The sequence below is a fragment of the Monodelphis domestica genome, chromosome 2 (assembly GCF_027887165.1).
Source record: "Monodelphis domestica isolate mMonDom1 chromosome 2, mMonDom1.pri, whole genome shotgun sequence".
NCBI lineage: Eukaryota > Metazoa > Chordata > Mammalia > Didelphimorphia > Didelphidae > Monodelphis > Monodelphis domestica.
The window spans coordinates 242,228,087-242,245,424 of record NC_077228.1 but is presented as its reverse complement, the minus strand read 5'-3'; the positions used below and the strand labels follow the sequence as shown (position 1 = coordinate 242,245,424).

The 17,338-nt window shown below is 36.4% G+C and overlaps 1 protein-coding gene across 8 annotated transcripts in view; it reads left to right on the top strand.

Moving 5' to 3' along the window:
- Positions 1–17,338, top strand: part of GAS7 (growth arrest specific 7) — a 337,244-nt gene that overhangs the window by 190,622 nt on the left and 129,284 nt on the right. For all 8 annotated transcript variants that reach the window (XM_001371424.4, XM_056817434.1, XM_007482981.3 and 5 more), the window contains exon 2: positions 15,213–15,333. In XM_001371424.4, the coding sequence (XP_001371461.2) occupies positions 15,213–15,333 (121 nt within the window). The remainder of the gene's footprint in view (positions 1–15,212; positions 15,334–17,338) is intronic.

The window sequence follows — 17,338 nt, the reverse complement described above, 5'->3', positions numbered from 1 at the left end:
GAGTTAGTATTTCTGAACTATTACAGTTAACTTCATAACTAGAAGGATCTTGATACTGTGACTAGGATTATTACCTTCATCTGCCAATTCTGCAAACCTTCACTGCAAAAATAGATCATATTGTGCCAGTAACCTTTGAATTTGCATTATTATTATAGGTCTCACTTTACTATCATGATCAGCTTCAATATCTATAAGTGGAATAAATGGCAGTATTGCCCATTTCAAATCATTAATAAATCACTGTACTGATTAACAAATTGCTTGATAACTTTAATAATTAACCACTGGTAAACAGATTGAATCCTTCTAACCATGCTTCCACTCTGCTGAGCATGCGTCTTAGTTTTCCATGGTTGAAGCTATTCTAGTTATAAATCATTTGCTTTCTGGATACAGATGCATTAATATGCTTCATAAAAAGTTTCTGAACCGCATACAGGTTGCAATTCCTCCATAGTTAAAATTAGAAAGCATTAGAAATTCCTTTAAATCATATTTCAATTCATGCTTGGCATATCTTAGTAATAAATTTTCCTTCTAGCCAATTATAGCGTTTGTGATAAAAACTTGCCGGGATGCTGCCTTCCACATGGCTCAGGTAAGCCACGTGGTTGAGAGAGAGAAAAAAAATCTATGCAGCTTTATATCTAAGCCCAGACCTTAAAATTTCTGTTTGCACTTTAACTGCCTCATAATTTATGCCAAAATTCCATTGCAGATAAAACATTTCTAGTCCTGATATTCTGTAGCATATCATAAAAGTCAGAGAAAGATTCTTATCCTTTTAACTTCCTCTATCAAGAAATATAAGCAGACATTCCTTTATAATTTTGCCTTGTCCAACCCAAATTAGAGAGATTTGAGTTTTTTAAAATTCACTTTACCCTCTTAAAGTCAGATTTTTCCTTCAACAAAAGCCTGCCTTCACCTGGCCGGACCTCAAACAAAGGATTTTCTAGGACCCTTTTGATATGCTAAAAGAGTGTAGAGGCTTGCTTTTAAAAAAAAAAAATCTGCTGTTTGGCTACAGAATCCCAACATATCTTTTCAAATTAGGCTTTTTTAAAGTAATTTGGGATTATTACCTCGATTTATTAATTTTGCTGAGACCTGTGGTTTTATTAGAAAAAGTTTTCAGAAATTATCTCTGTTGCCAATTGATTCTGATACTAAAAGTGCCCTGCTTTGTTTGAGTCAAAGCAACCATTTCTTGCTAAGCCTTTCAAATTCATCTGAGTCAGTCAACTTCTGAAAAGGCACAGGAATTTTCCTGTGAAGATTAGCTTGTTCCCTGCAGAATTTTTGAAACAAACAGTGCTTAAGTAAAGAACTCCTTTGCAATAAACTTATATTTGCAGTAGCTTCTGCCTTGTTAGGTTTTTTCTAGCCTTTCATACTTTGGCTAAAAGAACTTGATTAACATAGTGCCCCATTTGCATTTGTATAGAAGCCTTCTCAGGCCTTTGTGAATTAACCTTGCAGCTTCCCAAATTAAATCCTAATTCCTGTTGGAGAAGCATTTTCTATCTGCCTATTTTAGATAGAGGAGATTTCCTAAGTTACCGAAATCCTGTCAGTGAGAGGTTGGGGGTGGGGTTACAGCCTTCACGGCTTCAGAAATCCTTTGCTAAAGTCAGACCCAGCCGCCAGCTACCAATCGCTGTGGTGCAGTTTCCCTGGGTTAGATTCTCCCACTCCTCCCCCACCTCAGACTTTGCCTCACGTTTTTTAGTATTTGTTTAAAAGTCTGGATCTGCGAGCTTAACCTCAGGAGATCAAGGTGGGGGAGAGGTGGTCACAGCATAGCATTGTACCAGTGGCCCCGGTGGTGGGGGAGGGGAATGTCACTCCCCCGCAGAGATAGTTTGAAAAGGAGAGGAAATCTCTGAGCATTTAAATTAGTATCTCCCTGGCCAGCTCCTACCTGTTCCTGCTTTGTGCTGAAGCCTGTGGCTTTCTTTCCTGTGTTTGCGAAATTGCTTTCTCCCCAGAACTAGAAGTTCCCCAGAACTAGAAGTTCCCCAGAACTAGAAGTTTGGAAAGGTAAAACAATTCGAATCATACTCTGACTGACCATGTGTTCAATTGTTTGCCTTCCTTGGTTTCCCTCATTCTGAAATTTTTCTAATCTTTGTCTCAAGTAGTTTAGCTTTTGAGACCTTACTTCCTCCCCTGTCAATCAATGACATTAAGAGTCGAACAGGTTTGAGAGGAACCAATCACCCCACCTCCAGCAGAGGAAGACTTACCGTTCTCAGACCAAAAGACTGGCAAACTTCCTCAGACTCCACACACGACCAGCCACTGCCTTAATTTCCCTCGGGTCATGAGACGTATCCGGCCCCGGCTGTGTGAAATAAAGGGTTAAGAGCCCACATGGGCGCCAGGTGAGGCTCCCCGAACCTGCGAGAAGCTTCAAGGTAGGAAGATAGAAAAAGGATAGAAGTTTTGGATACCCCAAGGGGCATGGTGGAGCCAAGTTATAGATATGAGGTGGCAGAAATGAGTCATAAACCAGGCCTTATTGATTATATTTAGGGCCACAGCATAACCCCGATCGTTAGGATGTTGCAGAGGCATGATCCATCCTGAGATCCACAATTAATACCACACAGGTTGGAGACATGATAGAGAAAAGAGAGTGCCTGGCCAAAAGCCAGGTCCCCGGTGAGAGAGATAGAGAAGGAAAGGAATTAAAGATGGAGCTTGGCCAGCAGCAAGGACAGACATCAGTGAGAGCTAAGATCCAAGAGAGGAAGAGAAGGCGGAGCTTGCTGTGGCCCTGTATTTAATCTCTTTGATATGCAAATATACACAATACATAGGGGGGATGATTATCATTGGTTAATGACAAGGTATAGGTGTGGTTTCTCTTAGCCAGGTGAACACAAAGAAACCTGTTTTCCCCCCTAACCTGGGGGAAGCTGGGGTCAAGGGTCAGAGGCTTTCCTAGCCATGCGCAAGACTGAGCATGCTCTCTTCTAAGACAATCTTTACATTGTGTTTCCCTTGTCCCTAGATAGGTGTGGACTGCTACAGGTTATGTGGGTATATGATTTGTGGTTTAGATTTTAAAAGATTACTCTATTAAAAATGAATAATATGGAAATAAGTCATGAGTGATAATAAATGTATAACCCAGTAGAATTGCTTGTCAGCTCTGAGAGGGAGGAGGGTAGAGGGGAGGAAGAGAACATGAATCATGTAACCTTGGAAAAATGTTTCTAAAATAAAAATTCTTTTTTTAAAGAATCCCCTGTAATTGTCCTTGTCAGTAATAGCTGACATTCGCAGTTGATCATCATGCATTATTGTTGTTACTGTGTACAACATTGTTCTGGTTCTTCTCACTTAACTTTGCATCACATCATATAACTCTTTCCAGGTTTTTTTGTAGTCATCCTATTTGTCATTTCTTATGACGCATTAAAATAATATGCCAGAACTGTGGAGCCTTGAAAACATTTTTGATGACAATGATATTGCAGCTTGATACCAAGCCTTGCCGTCACATCTCAATTTCTAACCTTGTTATCTAGAAGACCATTTCTCATAAAGAAACATAAAGAATTTTCCAGAAGGGTTTTCACTCAGATTAATTACATATAATGCCTTTGTTGTCACTGTGGCTTTTATTATTCAGGTTTATTTATTGCTAATTCAAACCATAGCTATCAGCAAGAAAGCCTACCAAAGAGTTAACTTAAATATTTAATTCTAGAATTCACTAGTTTAAAGAACTATTTAAAGATTATCAAATTCAGAGTTGAAAGGGACCTTCAGCAGAAACCAAGAATTCTCTCATTAGATGAGGAGATGGAAAGCTTATCAAGGGGAAATGGCTTGACCACGTCATCAAGTTTCAGGTTTAGTAGATGGACCAATTCTCTAACTCTAAATAACTGTATTTTCTCACCATATTTCAGAAGTATCTTCAGGAAATGGAAATATACATCTTTATAGTCTTAAAAAAACAAACCTTTATGCCAATAAAGGCTGAACTTTCATTTTATGATGTTATTCTGCTAGATTTTTTTTTAAGCAAGGAGTGATCCATCAATCTAATCAATATAAATTACATATGTATATCATACATGCATATGTTATATACATTATATATACATATATATATATTTATTGGAAGTCATTAAAGGTCTACTATATATGTTTTTTTTTTTAAAACCTCACCTTCCCTTTTTAAGTAGCAGTACTATGGGAGTGCAGCTGGGTGGCTCAGTGGATTGAGAGCCAGGCCCAGAGACAGGAGATCCTGGGTTCAAATACCTAGTATTGATTCTAAGACCAAATGTAAGGGTTTAAAAAAAAAAAAAAGAATCAGTACTATGTATTGGGTTCCAAGGCAGAAGAGCAGTAAGGGGTGGACAATTTGGATTAAGTGACTTTCCCAGGGTCACACAGCTAGGAAGTATCTGAGGCAAGATTTGAACCCAGGCTATTCTATCTCTAAGCCTGTCTCTCAATTCACTGAGCCACCCTTTCATATATTTTTAAGGAAATTTAAAAATTCTAAATTCAAAACCAAATAAGACATGCATTTCCACATATGTAATAAAACATTCTCTATTTTGAATGCAGTTTCTTTATTTCTGTTGATTTTTGTCTTGAACGTATAGAAATGCTGATGGTTTATGTGAATATTTTTTCTATTCCAGAAATTTCCTGAATTCATTATTTCAATTACATTTTGTTGACTTTTTAATGGTTTCTAAGTACACCATATCATTTTCAGAGATGTTGTTTCCTCTTTTCATATGATTACTCCTTTAATTTATTTTTCTTTTATTATTGCTACAGATAATTTCTAGCACTTTATTAAACAGAAGTATGGATAGTAGATATCCTTGCCTTTATTGATTATCTTATTGGAAAGGTCTCCAATTTATTTCCTTCACATATTATACTGACTCTTAGACATTATTTACCATAGAAAGGAAAAGTCCATTTATTCCTCTTCTTTTTTAGTGTTATTAGAAATGAGTGTTGTATTTTATCAATAGCCTTTTCTACATCTTTTGACATAATCATGTGACATTGTTTTTATTAATATGGTCTATCATGCTTGCCATTTTTCTAACATTAAACCAAAGCTACATTTTGCATTGATGTTTATTATGTTTATTTGGTTTATGTTTGTTTCTTTGGTTTAGATATCAAGATTATATATGTATCCCAGAAAAATGTTTTTTTTTTAATATTGGAATTAATTGCTCTATGATAGAAGATGCTTGTAAATCTTTCTGTTCCTGTGTTGTTGTTTTTTTTCACACTTGTTTAATTTTTTAAATTTCTTTTTTTCAGATTTTATTGTTTAAAAGCTTACGTATTCTGTTTATCTGTATATTTCATATGTTTGTAAACATCCATGTGTTCATTTAAGTTGTCAATTTTATTACTAAATAACTCAGCAAAATAGTTTCTAGGAGCAGGTAGGGGGCTCTGTGGATTGAGAGTCAGGCCTTTAGATCAGAAGTCCTGGGTTCAAATTTGGCCTCAAATATTTCCTAGTTGTGTGAACATGGGCAAGTCACTTAACCTCCACTGTCTACCCTTTACCCCTTTTCTGACTTGGAAATAACACAGAGACTTGATTGTAAGATAAGCGATAATAATTTTTATTTCTTTTTAATGTTTAGAGGACTGTTTTATCCTAATCCTCAAAATTTCATGTGATCTCATTGCTATAATTTTCTTTCATGAAATTAGTTATTGTTTCTATGATTTATTTTTTGACCCAACAGTTCTTTAAGATTTTTAGTCAGTAATTTCTTCATTTATCTCTTTATTAAATATAATTTTATTGTAATGAATGGATATGTTTAATATTTCTGTTTTCTGCATTTGTCTTTTTTTCCTGAATACCTATTTAATTTATTAAAGTTTTTGCATAGTGTTAAGAAATTTGTATATACCTCCTTCTATTCCCACTAAGTATTAAGATGCAGGTGTGTGTGTGTGTGTGTGTGTGTGTGTGTGTGTGTGTGAGCATGTGTTGTCTTGTGTTGTTTTATGTTGTGTCGTAAATATTCCTCATCTGAGATACCTTTTAACTTGATTTATTTTATCTTACCACCTTTGTTTGTTAAATATTGATATTCATTTTCTGTGCTGCCTTTAAGCATACTCTAATTTGTCTATCTCTTTAAATCATATGTTAGAGATTATGGTTGCTATCCTTGCTTTTTTTGAGTTCAGCCAAAGCATTTTTTTCTCCAGCTCCTTATTTTAATTCTGTGTAAGGCATAATATTTCAATTTAAAAATAATTGTTAGATTTAGCTTTCTAATTTATCTACTGTCATCTGCTATTTCATGTGTGAATTCATCCCTTTCACATTTATAGTTGTAATTTTCATATATTTTTCCCAATTCTCTTAATTATTTTCTGCTCTTATCTCCATGCTCCTTCCAAAGAAGAGCATGGAAAGAAAAGAGTGTTTTTAGTATGAGTAATTTCTAAACAACCTGATCCTTCTATACTATCTTTCTTCTCTTCCCCTTGATCAGACCCTAATCATAGATTCTTCTATTTAAAATAAAAGATTTAGACTGAATCACAAAATTATTCAAAAGACAGCACTTACAAAGTCCAACTTGAACACTCTTCATGAACTGTTATATTAGACAATCAAGAAATTTTTTCTTCTTTTGCAAAATTTGGAGTACAATTAAAATGTTTTGTCAAACTTGAGCACATAGCAAATAAAGTTCGTTTTAGAAATTGAGAGCCACCTGTGCTGACTTGAATCCAGCCCAAGTTGAGTACAGGTTATTCTTGTTTTGCTGAGTTGTCTGTATTCTCTTTATACCCATCTATTTTTTCCCACCCACCGCATCCCCCCAGACTAGGTTCTATTTCCCCTAACTTTCAATGAGGCCAAAAGAAAGTAGGAATTTTCTTCTGGTTCTTCTGGGTACTTGTTTAGATCTTAGATTCTGATTTTCACATTCCCAACTCAATCATTTTTTTTTCCTTTGGTTTCTGTTTCCATTTATTTCATTTATTGTTCAGCTAGTATTACAGACCATATAATCACACCTTCTACCTTTTACCCCACAATCTCCACCCCCATTTACTAACAATAACTAACATTTATATGGTGCTTATGTGAAAACATTGTGCTTAGTTCTTTAAAATTATTGTCTCATTTGATCCTTTCTACAATTCTGAAAAACAGGTGTATTGTAATCTTCATTTTAATGATGATGATGATGTTGAGGCAGACAGGGTTAAGATGCCCAGGGTGATTCAGAGAGTGTCTGATGCTGTATTTGAACTCAGAATTTCCCAACTGTGTACTCTAGTACTCTACCCAGGGCTCCACTTAAATTTACAAAACCACTCCAGCATTTTTTCCCCACAATTTGTGATATTTGCTTTAATGTCCTAATTATAGTAAATACAAAAATTTTTTGTTCTTTTTTTTCATTCAGTATCTCCCCTCTAGTATCATATATTTTAGTCACTATTTTTGATGTGACTGAAAAAGGACTTTACTTCCAAAGCCTCAATAGTCATTGAGTTATTCCAGAATTAATCTAAGATAAATCTCAGGCAATTTGTTACCTTTTCTCCATGTTAAAATAGATTGTTTTCCCCCCAAACATATCGAAGAATGTAATGTTCTCCCTTCCTACCAAATCCTTTTTATTTTTCAGTCATCTTCCACTTGGGTAATATGAACTATATAAAACTGGTTTTAATTTTAATTTTGGTGTAGTGAATTTACAATGAGGAAACTCCATCTACCAATTCCAGCAGTCATCTGGTCTGCAACCTGATGGTCTTACAGAGTTGGTTAGGTCTCTGAGGGGTTAAGTGACTTGTCTGAGATATTACAGAGTTGCCAGTATTTCAGAGATGAGATTTCAATTTGTCTTCTTGACTCTGAGGCTGTCCTCTCTCTTAACTATGCCACATTTAGAAGTTGAATTTAACTTGAATAGACAAATATTTAAAGACAGCAAGCCACAGATCTTACATAAGGAAGATGTTTAAAAGCATCACATTCAGAGACTCAGTATAAATACAGGAATAATTAAATAAGAAATTCAGCAAATATTTACTATGTTTACTCTGTTATGGAGGGAGGGCAGGGTGGAAAAAAGTACAGGGAATTGAGGGAAGCAGTATAGAGATTAAGAAAAGGTAAGAAAAAAATAGAAATAGAACATGGGATTTTCAGAAGAGCATGCAAAATGTTGTTTGTGGCTAAAGGAAACATCATTTCCTGTGGAGGGTCCTAGAAGATCCTTTAAAAGAGAGAGGACTTCAGCTGGGTCTTGAAAAAATAAGATTGTCATATCATTTGGAAATACGATGAGAAGTGATTCCATCTAGGTAGAGGGGTATTTATGTACAAGCAAAGACACAAGTAAGCAAGTGAATAGTGAGAAATCATCCTCTGTAAAATGGGGGTAATAATAGCACCAACTCCCATGGTTGTTGTGCAGATATAATGAGGTAATCCTCATAAATCTATTTGTAAACTTTAAAGGACTCTAAATTCTAGTTATTCATTCTATAAAAAAGAGATAATAGTCCCTACCTCCCCAGACTGTTCTGAGGAAAAAGTGAGATCATATTTATAAAATGGTTAACCTAAATATTTCCTTTCCATTTTGCTAAGGGTATAGGAACCAATATACTCCATGATTAGCTAGATATGTCAAGAAAAAAAAAAAGAGGATGTAAAATCACCAGCTTTTCTATCCATAAAGGATACAATAGGAAGAAAGATTTTTTAAAAACCCTTTATACAATTTCCTCTGACCTCTACTATCCTTTGTACGATTGACTGCCTGCAGCTGGGGAATGGAGAGGCTAGAAGATATTATTTTAGGGTGTTTGTTTTTTAAGCTGTACCTTCTTTCTTAAAATTGATACTTGAGTATGCAATATAAAGAACTGCCTAAGAAGAAAATCTAAGAGGAGAATAACATCACAGAGACTATAAGTAGTCTAAAAAAACAAACAAACAAACCAACCTTAACTTCCATCTTAGAATCAATATTAAGTATCAGCTTCAAGGCAGTAGAGGGATAATGGCTAGGAAATTGGGGTTGTGATTTGCCCAGGATCACAGCTAGGAAGTGTTTGGGGGTCAAATTTAATTCCAGAACCCCTGAGCTACCTAGCTGCCCCTTTTTGGACTTTGTTTTGAAGAATATCTTTTGAAAGAAGGTAAACTGTAGGATACCAAAGAAGCCTATATCATATGCCAGATCTTTATCAAATCTAATCAAGTGGATAGGCATTTATTAAACATTTCCTATGTGTCAAGTACTTGGTTTTGTGGTTGGAAGACTGTTGTCTTTATTACTTAGACCTGATAAGTCGGCTACTCTTAAAGGGGAATGTGGGTCCCTGGTACCCTATCATCATAATAGGACCCTCTACTAAGTAGCAATAGTTGCTGTATTCATTTGCAGGATTAGGGAGTATTCATTCTTTTATCTCCATTAATGTTCCTAGGAGGGTAAGACAGCCAAAATGGTGTTTGATCTACAGACAGACTCAAAGTTAAATTAGAAAAAGGAAATGCTATTTGTTTTAAAGTCAAAGGACAAGCCTTTGCCATCTCTTCCCACTGCCCAGTACAGAATCTGAAGCTTTTAAGATCCCAGGCAGCACAGAATTTTTCTAATTTTTATTTTATTTTGCCTGAGTATTCTACAAACAGTAGTCCTTCCTCTGAAAAAGATACTCTATGCACAGTGTTCAGCTTTCAAGACAGTTTGAGACCCCACTTTATTGTATTCGTTTTATATTTTAATCTTCCTGAGTGATCTGTAAGCATGAATCCTTCCCCTTAAAAGCCCAAGGGCTCTGTGCCAGCCATGGAGAACTCACCCGTGGCACTATCTCACCTATTGTTAGAGTTCTGAAGGATTCTCCTGGGAGTTGTGGTTACCTGGTTGGAAGAATGACTTGATCATTTCAGCTGTATAAAGAACTTTATAAGGGGTTGTGGTTTTTTGCCAGTTCTATGCTTATCTTAATGTTGTTGCCTGTAGGCATGGGATGAAAAGGGATTCCTCCCTTTTATAGCCATGGCCTTTGCTTTGCTTTTGACTTTTTTTTTTTGTAGTGAGCTATCAGAACATCAACATTTTCTTAAGCAGTTTGTCTTTATTTAATTGGGTAGTTTAGTGAAGCCCTCTATTTTTTTTTTTTTTAATCCAAGCCATGTTCTGGACTGACTCTCTGAACTTTTCCTTATTGGAAGTAACAACAGTTAACTTAAACAAGTGACATCTACCTCCTCCTCCTCACCACCCTCATCATCACCATCATCACTAGCATTTATTTGACTCTTTCTCTGTGCCAGGCACTGTGCTAAGCCCTTTACAAATATTATCTTATTTGATCCTCACAATAACCCTGAGAGTAGGTACTATTATTATCCTCCTTTTAAGATGGAAGAAACTGAAGCAAACAAAAATTAAGTGATTCGAATAGAATCATCTAGTTAGTAAGCATCTAAAGCTGGATTTGCACTCAGTTCTCCCTGATTACAGGCCTGGAGATTCCATCTGTGTTTCACCTCTGAGTATTTTTTGGAATATGCAACATTCTTGAACTATATAGTTCCTCTGCCTTTCCCATAAGAGTAATGAAATTAAATTTTTTTTTAAATTATTTGTCTTCTGGATGGGTCATCTTAATCCATGTGTGGATATAGTTTAGTATTGCTTTCTAATCATTATTGTAAATAAGCCACCAGGTGGTATGGGTGAGCTAGGCAAGTTGAGATGTCAGTCACTTCTGAGCTAAAGGACATGTATGAGCATGCTCAGATGTCAGCAGCTTGCCTTTGTGTGTCACTTCTCCTGCAGCTCAGGGGATGTCTCTTCCAAGTAGCTTACATCACCTTTCTTCAGGGGGATATTGGTTTCTTTCAAAATCAAATGGAGTATTGCAGGAAAAGGGAAAGGAAAATGCCTTCCTGAGCATTCATTCTATCTATCTTTCTATCTCCTATCGCTTTATCTATTTGTCTGTCTGTCTGTTTATCTCTCTGTAATTACTTGTATTTCTGACAATCTATGTAGATGCATATTTATTTGTTTTAACATTCCTTCATTCTTTTTAAAAAATTCTTTGCAAAACATAACAGTTCATTCCCAAGCCTTTCACTTTGCTCAGTGATTCTGTCCCATAGACCAAATAATTAATCTCTAAAGCAAGAAAACTTCTCTCCCAACCTTTTATCTAGATAGAAAACTAAGTAAAAGGACACAAGTTAAAAACTCTGGGTACATCTAGGTGACATAGATAATGTTCCAGGCCTAGAGACAGGAGGGCCTGGGTTCAATTCTGGCCTCAGATAATTCCTAGTTATGTGATCCTGAGCAAGTCATTTAATCTCAATTGCCTAGACCTTACCGGGCTTATGTATTGGAACTGATATATGTATTGATTTTAAGATAGTAGATAATTTTTTTTTTATTTTAGTGAAAGAAGGTCAATAGGGTTTTTTATGGTAATTTGTTTTTGGAGTTTTTTTTTTTTGGCCTGGCTACTTTGGTTAATAATTAGAAAAGGAATTAGCTACTTTGCCAGGAAATCAGAGGGGAAATGATATCAGTACCAACCCCTTGGTTATCTCTCACCATCTCAGGGCTGCAGATTCTTTTTTTTTCCATTTGTATTAGTTTATTTAGTCAATTTAGAACATTATTCCTTGCTTACCATAATCACATTATTTCCCTCCCTCCCCTCCACCTACCCTTTCTGCAGCTAACATGCAATTTCATTGGGTATTATTTGTGTTCTTAATCAGAACCTATTTCCATGTTGTTGTTTGCACTAGGATGTTCATTTAGAGTCTACATCTCCAACCATATCCTTTCAATCCATATATTCATGCAGTTGTTTTTCTTTGGCTTTTTTATTTCCACAGTGTTTCCTCTGGATGTGGATGGTGGTTTTTCTTGTAGATTCCTCCAAGATGTTCAGGATCATTGTATTGCCACTAATGAAGAAGTCCATTGCATTCGATTGTACCACAGTGTATCAGTCTCTGTGTACAATGTTTTCCTGGTTCTGCTCCTCTCACTCTGCATCAATTCCTGGAGGTTGTTCCAGTCCCCATGGAATTCTTCCAGTTTATTATTCCTTTTAGCACAATAGTATTCCATCACCAACATATACCACAATTTGTTTAGCCATTCCCTAATTGAAGGACATTCCCTCATTTTCCAATTTTTTGCCACCACAAAGAGGGCAGCTATGAATATTTTTGTACATGTCTTTTTCCTTATTATCTCTTTGGGGTACAAACCCAGCAATGCTATGGCTGGATCAAAGGGTAGACAGTCTTTTTCATGTGCTTATTAATAGCTTTGATTTCTTTAACTGAAAATTGCCTATTCATGTCCCTTACCCATTTATCAATTTTTTTCTCTTGCTTGCTTTCTTTTTCCCCCTCTACCTTCTCAAAGGTCAGACTTTGTAGCACTTTGAGTAGTCTGACCCACTGACAAATCCAAGGGTCCTTTGAAGTTTAGGGAATGCTGGTGATAAGATCTGTCTTATAATCAGTCAGCACCTTACCCCCATGTCTCCCTGTTCCATGGTCAAACCTTTTGTTCGAGCTTAAAAAGTAGATTACAAATAATACTTATCTTGATTCTACTTTTGTTATCATAGCATAATAATATACTGTTTTAATTACATACTACAATTTGTTAAGTCATTTCTCAGTTGAGACTAGCCATTTTATTTACAGGTTTTTGCTACCACAAAAAGTGCTACTCTTAAAATTTTGATATTCATAATGTAATAATTAAAGTGGTCTTTGACAATTGTAAAAATTTTAAAAGTTGTCACCGTTTATAATAATTAAATATTATGTCATAAGACTTATAGTAGCTTTAGTAGCTTTATTACAGCAAAATAGTAATAGTAAGAGAAGGAAATGTAGAAAGGTGGTAGAAAATATCACCTAGCTAAAAATACCCTACATCTGGTCCAAGTACTTCCAGACAGCAACGGTGAATCTGAATGCAAATCTCACCAGTACACCAGAATGTCTTCAGCCAGGGGTTTCAACAACCAAAGACCAATACCAAAGATGCTGAGCCATAAAGGGCAGTCTCTCATCCCATGGAAGCAAAAGTCTCACTTGAGTAAGCATCCCTCTTCAGCCCGAGTCTCCAATGCAGAAAGCTGAATCTTCACCAGAATCCGAAGTCTGAATCAACAAGTCAAAATCTGAAATTGCAAGAGATGCTGAGCTATCCAAGAGCTCAATCTGCCAAAAGATCCCATAAAGGAGAACCTCCAAGGTTCCAGAGGCTCCCCCTTATATGCAGTTTTCTCTGCCCATCAGCTATCCTCTTCACATCTCAGGAATCAATCACAGTCTCCCAATTTGCCTAGCATTGCCCAGGGGTGGTCCTTTAGGGCAGGAACTTCTTTTTCTAGTAAAAGATTCTTACTAAGTGTTAATGACTGACTAAGTATGAAAGGTGGGGCACTCCAGGTTCTTGATTGATTAACTTAAAATAGAGAGTTTAAATTCTCCTTCAAAATAAGAACTTATTTTCTGCTTTTAACTTCCTTAAGGTTTATACCCAATAATGGGAGCACTATGTCAAAAGATATAGATAAATTAATAGCTTTTATTATACAATTCTAATTTTTTTTCAAGAATATTTAGTTATGCAAATCTCTGAGCAAAATTGGGGAAGCAGTGTGGTTATGGAGAAAAGAATACTAGATCTGGAGTCTAAGAATAAGGGTTCAAAATATTTTTACATTGTTTTATTTTTTCCACTTACATATTTAATGCTTTTTGGTGCTTGTTTTATGGAATTTTGAGTTCTTACCTCCCTGAGATGGTAACCAGTTTGCTATTGATTATAAGGTACTATCATATAAAACATTTCTGTATTCGTCATGATGTGGAAGAAGATATATTTTTATTTTTTTAAAAACATGCAAAAAGAAAATAAAGTGAAAAATGGACTACTTTGATCTGCATTCAGACTGCATCAGTTGTTTCTCTGGTAGTGGAAAGATCATTGTATTACTGAGAGTAGCTAAAATAATTCACAATTGTATATTATTGTTGTCTCTGTGTATTATGTTCTCCTGGTTCTTCTCACGTCACTCTGCATTAATTGTTCATGTTGGTTTTCCTGATAACTCTTGATGATAATTCCTTTTCTCAGCTTCCATTTTATCCTGTATATAGCATTTTTTTTTGGTCTTCCTTACTAGCTTGAGAGTGGGTTTTTCCCCCCTATTCTTTCCTTATAATTCTTCTATAGCTTAATACAGTACCTAGTACATAGCAGGTAACATTGCTTAAGGCAGTAATGGCGAACCTATGGCATAGGTACCAAAGATGGCACACATAGCACTCTTTGTGGGCATGCTCCCTCTCCAGCTCCCCCGCCCCCCAAGTTCATTACTAGAGTGGTAGAGGAATTTGGGCAGAGCTGTTCCTTTCTGCCTCTCCACCATGCCTGATGACATTTTTTCACTTTGCCCACCCCTCTGCCCAGCAATCCAATGGGAACGCATGGAAGAAAGGTGGGCAGCTTAGAGGAGGCAGAGCTGGAGGGGAGCAGAGTGCTCTGGTCATTCCCTCCCCCTCTCCATACTCACTGAGGACATTGTTTACTTCCTCTGTCCCTCCACCCAGAAGTCCAATGAGAGCACTTTCTCCCTCCCCTGTGTGGAGGAAAGGGTACAGCATGACATGGGGGGCCAGCATTGCACTTGGTCTGAGGGTGGGGGCACTGATCTAGGGCAAATCAATGTTTTTGTCTTGGCTCTGTGTGACAAATAAGTGATGATGATATGTTGACAGGTTGAAACATCATGCCATCCATGCATTTGTTCATAGATACATACCTATATAATGTAGGGACTGACCCAAATGATTGTCCTGAATCCTTCAGATTACAAATGCTAAAAATAAAAAAATAAGTATTATTAGGTAGCTCAGTGAATGGTGAGCCAGGAGATTTGGGGTTCAAATTTGGCCTCTTAACATATCCTAACTGTGTTACCCTGGGCAAGTAGCTTAGCTCCAGTTGCCTCACCCTTACTACTTTTCTGCCTTGGAACTAATACTTAATATCCAATTTTAAGAGAAAAAGTAAGTTTTTTTTTATTACTATATTTGTATGGTGATCTTTTTCTTTATTTTACCTCACCTCCCCAAACCCCAACAGAAGCCTGGAATGGTCCCCCCCCAGTCTGCTGAAGAGAGTCAGACTTCCTTATTGCCGCCCGGTTGGCAAAGCTACCTGTCTCCTCAGGGTCGCCGATATTATGTCAACACAACTACCAGTGGTAAGTACTGTTCGTGAGAATGTCATGTCCATACTTCCGAGAGTGTTTTTTGGACACTTTCCCACATCTTTAGTGCTCTATCCTCTTAAATCTTTTCTGAAATACCTGGTTATCCCAGAAATGCATGTAATTCATGGATTTCCATCCAAGCTACACATGATTCTTAGATTGCTTGTTGGAGTAAGAGTTGCACCAAAAGGCTGAGTTGACCCTAGATTTGAAGCCTGCAATGTCAAGCTGATACGATACGTTATATGATAGGCCTTAAGGTGGGGGGAAAACAAATAGAAGTAATGTATCCAAAAGGAAAAAATAGGATGAAAGAAATGAGAGAACTGAAATAAAGTGACAGAAAGTTTGATTTTTGTTGGAAAATTATAGATGTTCATACCAAAGAAGCCTATTCTAAACCTTGGTCCCTGTTCAAATCTTACTGATCCTGCAAGGCTCATATTTAATCCTAGGGCCTTTGTGAAGCTTTCCCTGATGTTCCAGCCCATATTTATGCCAGGTTCACCTTCCAACCCCTCAGTTCCTCCAATACTATAATCTCAACTGGTACCATATTCCATTTGGTATCTATGAAAATATCTGAGACCCCTCCCCGCCAGGGGTAGGCAACCTTATTGTTTATTCTAATATGAGGAGATAGATGGCAGTGCTCTCTGTCCACTTTTAAATATATTTTCCTTCACCTCTCCACAGCCTAGTTTTTAGGAGGTTAGTTTTCTCTGTAAAAATAGAGTTCTAGATTTTCTGAGAAAACAGGAATAGGGACCTACAGATTATAAAAGTAAAAAGTTTCTCAAAGATTGACACATTGAATAATATTGAAATATATTTTGTGATAATACATTTATAACCTAGATTGAATTGCTTGTCAGCTCCAGAAGGGAGTAGGTAAGAAGGGAGGAAGACAGTATGGATCATATGACTTCAGAAAACATATGTAGAAATTTGTTACTAAAATTTTTTTAAATTGACACTAACAAATTACAGTATTCCTTGAAGGTTCAGAACATAATTTTTCTTTCCTTGAATATTCTCTCCTTTTCCACGTAAGCAAATCCTCGTCCAGTTGTCAATGTTTTAGACCAGGTAACCAGATCAAAGCTCCATGGAGCTAACAATCTTGACTTTTTCTCTATTCCTGTGGCTGAGACAAGTCAGGAACAGTGTGCCTTCTCCTGGGAAGAAATCCAGTGTATCTTTACCATCTGCCTCTAGGGCTACCTGAATTCTTCCTTCATTCTGTCACATTCTGATGAGCACAATTTTGTACCTCTTTTGCTAAGCTGTTAATTCCCTTTCTAATTTTTTCTCCCACAGCTCTCCTTTATTTTTCCACTTTCCCCTCTATAGCATTCTGATTTATTAATACTTTTATGCCCAAGTTATGTTTTCTTTAAAGCTTTGCTCATAGATACTTTGGGGTCAATTCTTCTAGATTTGTGAATTGAATGTCCATGTCACTATAATGGCTTTTTATAATGGAATTTTAATTATTATTATTATTATTTACTTATCTTTCCTGCCTACTTCTTCCCTCTGGAATTAGGTTGGGCTCTACATCCTTCTGGAAGGAATACCTGGGCTAGTTCTACTGCTGATTCCTGGTAGTACTGAGTGTTATGTTATTCTAGAATCTCACCCTTCTAAGAACTGGACATAAGATCTGGCAAAAGATCTTCCCTGCCTTGAAGAGCTCACAATTTGTGTTTTATCTTGGAAGTTATAGTGACGCAATAAGGCATACTTTGGGAAATCACTTTGGTCCCTGGGAGTGGGGAGAGACTTGAAAGTAGGAAAAACAATTAAGACATTTTTGAAAAATCTAAGGTGGTACTTGTATGAATGCAAAAAACAGATGAATACAAGAGATGTAGTGTAAAGAAGAAATGACAACATTTGGTAACTGATTGGATATGTGGAGTAAAAATGAGGAGTCCAAGATGGTGATGTGCTCATCAGACACTTTGGATAAGTAGAGAGTTCATGGCAAGTA